The sequence below is a fragment of the Salvia splendens genome, chromosome 7 (genome assembly GCF_004379255.2).
Source record: "Salvia splendens isolate huo1 chromosome 7, SspV2, whole genome shotgun sequence".
Taxonomy (NCBI): domain Eukaryota; kingdom Viridiplantae; phylum Streptophyta; class Magnoliopsida; order Lamiales; family Lamiaceae; genus Salvia; species Salvia splendens.
Window position 1 is genome coordinate 36044958 of NC_056038.1, and position 7339 is coordinate 36052296.

Sequence of the window (7339 nt, forward strand, 5' to 3'; positions counted from 1 at the left end):
CATTCACTTTTCTTACAGAACATAATCTTCTTTTCTAATCATATTCTCTAAAACTCTCAACAATGGGAAGAACACCTTGCTGTGACAAAAATGGCCTCAAAAAGGGACCATGGACACCCGAAGAAGACGAGAAGCTCAGTCGATACATCCACGCCCATGGCGCCGGAAATTGGAGAAATCTTCCCAAAAATGCTGGTATATACTACATATTTAGAATTTTAGATCATATCAATCATGTTTTTTCTTTATATATATTATATGATTGGATTAATAAGCTATATATATGTTATAGGTTTACAAAGATGTGGGAAGAGTTGTCGACTGCGATGGACTAATTACTTAAGGCCAGATATCAAAAGGGGAAGATTTTCATTTGAGGAAGAAGAAACCATTATCCAACTCCATAGTGTTCTTGGCAACAAGTAAGATTCTCACCATTTATTCATTTTCCAATCATCATTTTTCAAAAAAAAAAAAACATCTTGCCTTAATGATGACGTGGCACGTTGAAGTTCAAACATTTTAAATCACATGTTTTCCTCTTATAAAATGGATACGTGACAAAATCTCGCATGTGAATTTTGGCATGCCACATTGTATAGTACATTTTCTAATAAATTAAATATATTTTTTCGAACTTACTTTTCAATAATTTTTTATTTTAACTAGGAAAAAAATTTCAATTTTAGTTAGCTCGTCTCAAATAATTTTTTTGCTATCACTAGATGGTCTGCCATCGCGGCCCGTCTGCCCGGGAGAACAGACAACGAGATCAAGAACTACTGGAACACCCACATCCGGAAGCGCCTGCTCCGGATGGGGATCGACCCAGTGACCCACGCCCCGCGCCTCGACTTACTCGACCTCTCCTCGCTCCTCAACTCGCCACAGCTCAACCTCCTCCGCCTCCAAACCCTAATCAACCCGGAGGCGCTGAGGCTCGCCATGGCCCTAATATCATCCAACGGCGGGGCCAACAACATGTCGAATTCGGTGGGCCCACCTCTCCAACCTAATAACTCTGACTACATAATCGACCAACAAACCCCACCAAATCACAATTACAATCACAATCAGTTGCAATCTCAACAAATGTTTCAAGATAATGTGATGATTCACACTGCCAATGCCAGCGATATGTCGAGTTTTGGCTACCAAGTTTCGGAAAATTCGGGTTTTCAATCGGTGAACGGAAGCAGCAGCAGTGGAAACAGCAGCCCTCCAACGGTTGAAGATGAGAGGGAAAGTTTCTGCAGTAATTTGATGAAGTTTGAGATTTCTGAGGGGTGGGATTTGGATGATTTGTTGGAGATTTGATTAATTCCATTTGTATTTTACTTGTATTTCACTTGTTTATTGAGGTGTTATTATTCCAATTTCATGTAAAGAGAACAAGAAAAGAATTAGATGAAGTTAAAAAGAAAAGAAAGAAAAATTGGTTTCATCAATTTTATTTTTCTTTAATTCATTTGGTCGTGATCATGAAGGCTACATATAACATAGCCATATAAATATTTCTATACGTAAATTCATACCTAACCTTATAAACTACATTTATTTGAAAAAATTTGTATGGTCAAACTATTGAGGCAATTAGTCAAATTAAAGTAAGGAGTTCGATTATACTTTTTTCTAAAAGAAGAATTCATTTTATTTGCTTAGAGTGTTTGTTCGGTGGATAGAAAGGATTGATAAAAATAATCACATTTAATTCACTATTAATTTTAATTAAATATTTATCAAGTTATCATATCCGTTAAATAGGCGTCTATCTCCTCTAAAATTCTAGTAATTATTAAATCTCTGGGTTGTGAGATCCGATACGGTTTATATAATTAATTATGTTATATCGGTTAATACATTATTGTGTACAGTTTTTTTCGTCAAAAAGGCTGTGTATAGTTTTCTCTATTAAGTTTTGCTTCATAAATTATAAGTAAATCAATTTGAGTTTGCTGAAAATAAAATAAAATAAATAAACTATAAGGAATCGATGAGTCATCACATGCATCACCATTAATTTGTGAGCACCCTCTTGAAATTACAAACTATTGGGATCATCAAAATACAAATCACATTTTCTCTTTAACACTAAGGACCTGAATAAAAAATAAATACTGCTTTAATTTTTTAATTTTCTTTTAAATGATCGATCCCAATAACAACTTTTACGAATGTATTAGAATAAAAGTATATTTTAAAAATAATGTAGACTTTAACAAAAAATTACTACCAAAATGATAGATATATACTTTCCAATTGTATTGGAAAACTAGGTTCACATCATTATTTCATTGAATAGAAATAAACGATTAATGTTATGTCTATAACTAATAGTACTAGTATTTTCATAATTAATATTTATGGAATCATTTTTTTCAAATCTCAAATAATCACTGCCATGTCATACGTTTACAATACCGATGGATCTCACATTATTTAATCAAGCACCGGTCAGAGAAGATCAAATTATATATCTCTTGTAAATGAACATTGAATTACAGAATTCCATTTGTATTTTTTTTCTCATATTTTATTTTCACAACAAACCTCTGTAAACATATTTACCTACTTAAGAATTCCGTTTACTAAATAATGCCACCTAACTACCGATCATTAAGGGCATTAATCTATCTTAATCCATTTTCTGTTAAACAATTAACCTTGATCAGAATCTTAGATTTGGTGTTTTGTACTAGAAACATCTGGACTTGTCTCCTTAATTATTTAATCTAATGACGATTTATCATGCACACTTTTCGTAAACTGTCTCCATGCAGCCATACACGTATTTGCATGCAATAATCCTACGTAATTATTCAACGGTCTTCATATTCATATACTAATAGTTTCAACGGTATCCGGAGTACTAATACATTGGGACGGACGCGGGAAAAAATATTGGTGGCGACTTGCATTAAGTCTATTTTGTTATTGTCATATTTGTAGCAACTTGCCAGAAATACTACGAGATTTGGTCAAATTTTGGTTCGTTTCATAATTTTTAAATATCAATTGGAAAAAATTATTTCAGATTTGTTGGAAATTATCTCACGGTGAAAAAATCAGATTGTCTACAAGTAATATATTGTTGATGTGTTTTCAACAAAACAACATAGATTGCATGAATGGACAACATTATTTAACTAACTGGTAATAATGTCCATGTATGATTTTTCGGCTGCCAAAACTATTATACCAAAAATATTGTCGTGGGATGATTGCAAACAACCAAACTTCATGGTTATTTTTCTAACTGTTTACAAATTTGCAGGCCATAATTTGATCAAATTTCTTGAATTTTACATTTTTTTCCTTCCCAAACTCGATCTTTTGCAGCGAAGTTTCTTTATTTTTCCTCTTTTCTCAATTTCAAAGGGCCATAATATCCATAATAGCCTTTTTTTCTTTACACGTATGTACGCCCATGCTAATATAAGTAGCTTTGTTTTAATTGAATGGTTAAGATTAATTTTTATGCATGATATGGCATAGAATTGTTGGGATAATAAATAATTAATCGTGGTGAAATAAAATCAAAGGGGATTAATAAGTTATTAAAAGTTTGTTGAGGGTTAATGAACACCTCATAACAGTAGAATCAGCTATTCAAAATATTTATGTTAATTAGTGTTAAGCTAATGACGTGGTGGCTAATTAGGGTAAGCCTTCTATTAAAAAATAATTACTGGTGGCAACTAATTACTTGAAGAAGTATGATTTTGCAAGAAACCCAGACTCATTTTTTCAATCCTAATGACGAAACAGAAGACTAAATTATTTAATAAATTAATTATCTTGATTTTCACCAATTCCTAATTTAAAAATTAGATTGTTATTAACACAGGGAGCAAAAGTGAGAGTTAATTTGGTTTATTATTGAATGTTATTATAGTAATTTATTTGAGTTCATATGTTGTATAGTTTTAAACTGACTACAATTTGTTTGATTATGTCTTAGTAAAAGATTAAAGTAATATATGTGTCAAACAAATTTTGACACATTAGTGAGAGTAATATTTTTATTCTTAAACTAAGAAAACATTACTAATTACTTTACATATAGAAGTCAATCACGTAATTAAGACAAGGAAGCTTCCTTGGATTAAGAGTACTCTCTTTGACTTTGGGGCTACTGAAAGTACATTTTAAGATAAATTAAATAATGTTATAAAATTGTTTGACCAAATTGTTTGATCTCTTTTATAGGATCAAAATCTATTTTGTTAGCTAAGAATTAGATAAAACAGTTACCTGAAGTCTAACGGTTTTAACTTTGCTTGCTTTTCTTATTCACCCAAGTCTTGGGACTTTAGCATTGCCACTATTAATGTAGTTAGTAGTCGATCCAAAACATAATTTTTGATAAGATTTACTAGTTGAAAATTATCTGCAATCTAACAATAATAAGTAAAATTTTCATTTCGGAACATAAATTTGAAAAAAAAATTCAAAATGACTGTGCATCTTCTTCACTCGCTAAAAAAATTAAATGTGCAGATTGGGTGGGTGACAATATCGTTTTTGGCCAACTCTAAAGGAAAATTAGGCGTTACTTATGGTTTTGGGGGGCGGCCACCCTTTTTTTTTAGGAGACAAAAATGGTGAAACCATTGAAGAATGGTGAGCAAAAGAGCAATAACGGTTGAAAATCTGTCCCAAACAAGTTGTTCCAGACAACACAGTATACTCAAACAGAAAAAAAAACAAAACAAAAAAGACAACCAAGGCAAACATGGGCACGACCACCCATAATAACGCTGAACATGGATAAAATTAACTTGAATTTATATAAATAATTAAGAAAAATAGGGAGAAGCATTCTTATTCATTTTTTTATTTTCTTGGCCAAGGAAAGGATCAATGAAAATTAGGGTTTTGATACGCTCCGGCCCCACATAGGTGATACACAAAAAATACACAAGCATGTATATACTTAATACATATAGAGTGGGTGTAAGTGTGTGGCTACAAACAGTCTATTTTGAGTAATTTAAATATTTTTGAAATAATGAAATGAATAGGTGAGAGTGCATGGTTGTGTGGACATGATTCATGAATCATGATTTAGATTTAAAAAAATTTAAAACAATATTAGCAATATACAGTCGTATATGTTTACGTGGCCACACAGATTGCCCCAATTTGGAAACTGGGATTTTGTAGCAGGTAAATACGTGTTAGCATCGAACTCAAAATAGGAAATCATAAGAAGAAAATAATAATTAATCATGCATGGATATACATAATATTAATTTTTTTTAGTAAGCATGATGCATTCATGCATTCATCCATTCAAACGGTCTACCTAAATATACAATTTAAATATATATATATATATATGTGTGTACAATAGTAATCTTCGATTTTATGCAGTTGTCTGGGTGAGCCACGCCAAAGATCTCATGACTAAAGTTTTGACACCAAATAGCTAAGAAAATATTTGTGATGTCAAATATATGGTAATTATATTGAAACTTTGGCTTATTGGGTTATGATTAACTTTGTATATGTTCTCTCAATCTGAACTGACTCATGTTGCTGGTTCAGTTCTAAATTGGAGTAATTTTTATTATTGTTTTTTTTTAAATTAACTCATATATAAGGGAGGAAATTGCAACTGATGTCAAGACTGATGTCAAGAGGGCTCGAACTCGGCACCTCATGCAATAATGTCTAAGCTCCTTGCCGCTAGGACAAAGGCTCTGGGCATTTCTTCATCATAAAAAAATTGTTTTAAGACATAACTCACAAAGAAAATTTGGCGGTGTACATCTTTATTATTTGTTGGATTAAATCTAACCATTTTCAATTAAAAGTGCATGATTAGTCTACTTTAAAAGGAGTACAAGATTCTCAAAATAATTCCAGAAAAAGGTAAAGAAGAGTATTTTCATGCTTGGAAGCAATTGATGAAAAATGAGACATATATGCTTATAATTGGGTAGGGGATGTAACAACCATACCAACCAATCACCCTTGTTTTCAAGACTTCATGGCTTAGGTCAAATGCACTTTTTGGTCGCCACCTGTCCCAACTTATATTTACCTCTACTTCCTAATTTTTCATCTTTAATTTGGATAATCATCAAGAAATCCAGTCATGCTATTTATTTTTTAAGTATGAAATTAAAATACAATATTACTACATTTTTGTGTACCTTTAGTGACATAAAATTATGGGTTTGTTACATTATCTATTTATATGTAGGGAATAAGTTATCATATTTTGTTTAGTTATTTAATTGCGTGTCATATGTGCACTATCCAAGTCGATAATACTACTCCATATTATTAGATGAAAAGGAAAACGAAAAAGAAAGATAAATTAATTTCTAGTGTGGTTTTCATCAATTAATTAAGCTTGGTCATTAATTAATCAGATGGAAAATATGTCAAACTCAAAAAGAAAAAATTAAATGCTAAAATGGACATCCGTCCAATTTCGTCCATAGACTTTTCCATCATACAAACACACTATGAAAATATCAAATTAAATTGTCAATCAAAATCTCATAGACTTCGCATAGTATTAATTAGCAAGAAGACCATAAATTTGAATAGAATACGAAGATGAAAAATATTTATCCCGATTCAAACTCTAAAACTACGTGGGAATCGATTAGAAATTTGTGAATTTTGTACATACGTAAAGTAATTGCACCACTTTTGTCCCTAAAACAAAACACATATATTTAAATCAACAAATTAAATTAATAACCTCGAATTTTTATGAAAACATGATCCCCCAATCCAAAAATAAATAATAGTGTAATAGAAATGGGAAGGATTGGAGCGGTTAATTGTTGTGGGATCAAAGGTGCAACTAATATGGATTATCGGGCCGATTAATAGAGTATAACGACGGTTTGCATAGGTCTATAGTAGGATCGAGCAACACCACCCGACCCTACCTCCATCCATCACTGAATACCTGAATGGGTTGTCGCTATGAAATCTAGTACTCCCTTCGTCCCTGAAAATTTGTCACTTATTTCCATTTTTGTTCATCCCTAAAAAATTGTCACTTATTTCCATTTTTGTTCATCCCTAAAAAATTGTCACTTTTACTATATGACAACATATAGATCCTCTCCATGGACCCACATACATGTCAGTATCTTTTTCAACTCACTTTTTATTATATTTTTAAAACTCCCGCCGGTAAAAAAAAGTGTTTCATCATCTACGGACAGCACACGAGAGAGAGAGAGACACGCCTAGACCGGGGGGACGGCGCCAATCACATTGACTTCAATCTCTTTCGCACACTGTTCCTTTTTTTCTCTATAAATAGCAGCTGTTTCCCCTCATTTTATTTCAACAACACCACAAAACA

General features: G+C 31.9%; 1 protein-coding gene across 1 annotated transcript; it reads left to right on the forward strand.

The window, feature by feature from the left end:
* Positions 1 to 1372, forward strand: LOC121811264 (transcription factor MYB102-like). The gene is made up of 3 exons (XM_042212090.1): positions 1 to 195; positions 293 to 422; positions 726 to 1372. Exons 1-3 carry the CDS (start codon positions 63 to 65, stop codon positions 1315 to 1317), a joined length of 855 nt encoding a protein of 284 aa, XP_042068024.1. The 5' UTR covers positions 1 to 62; the 3' UTR covers positions 1318 to 1372.
* The last annotated feature ends 5967 nt before the right edge of the window (positions 1373 to 7339 follow it).

What these genes read in the sequence shown, in the direction of transcription:
- LOC121811264 (XM_042212090.1), top strand. Translation starts at nt 63, where the DNA reads ATGGGAAGAACACCTTGCTGTGACAAAAATGGCCTCAAAAAGGGACCA. An exon ending in AAATCTTCCCAAAAATGCTG is followed by an intron (nt 196 to 292) that starts GTATATACTACA and finishes TATATGTTATAG; the next exon opens with GTTTACAAAGATGTGGGAAG. An exon ending in CATAGTGTTCTTGGCAACAA is followed by an intron (nt 423 to 725) that starts GTAAGATTCTCA and finishes TGCTATCACTAG; the next exon opens with ATGGTCTGCCATCGCGGCCC.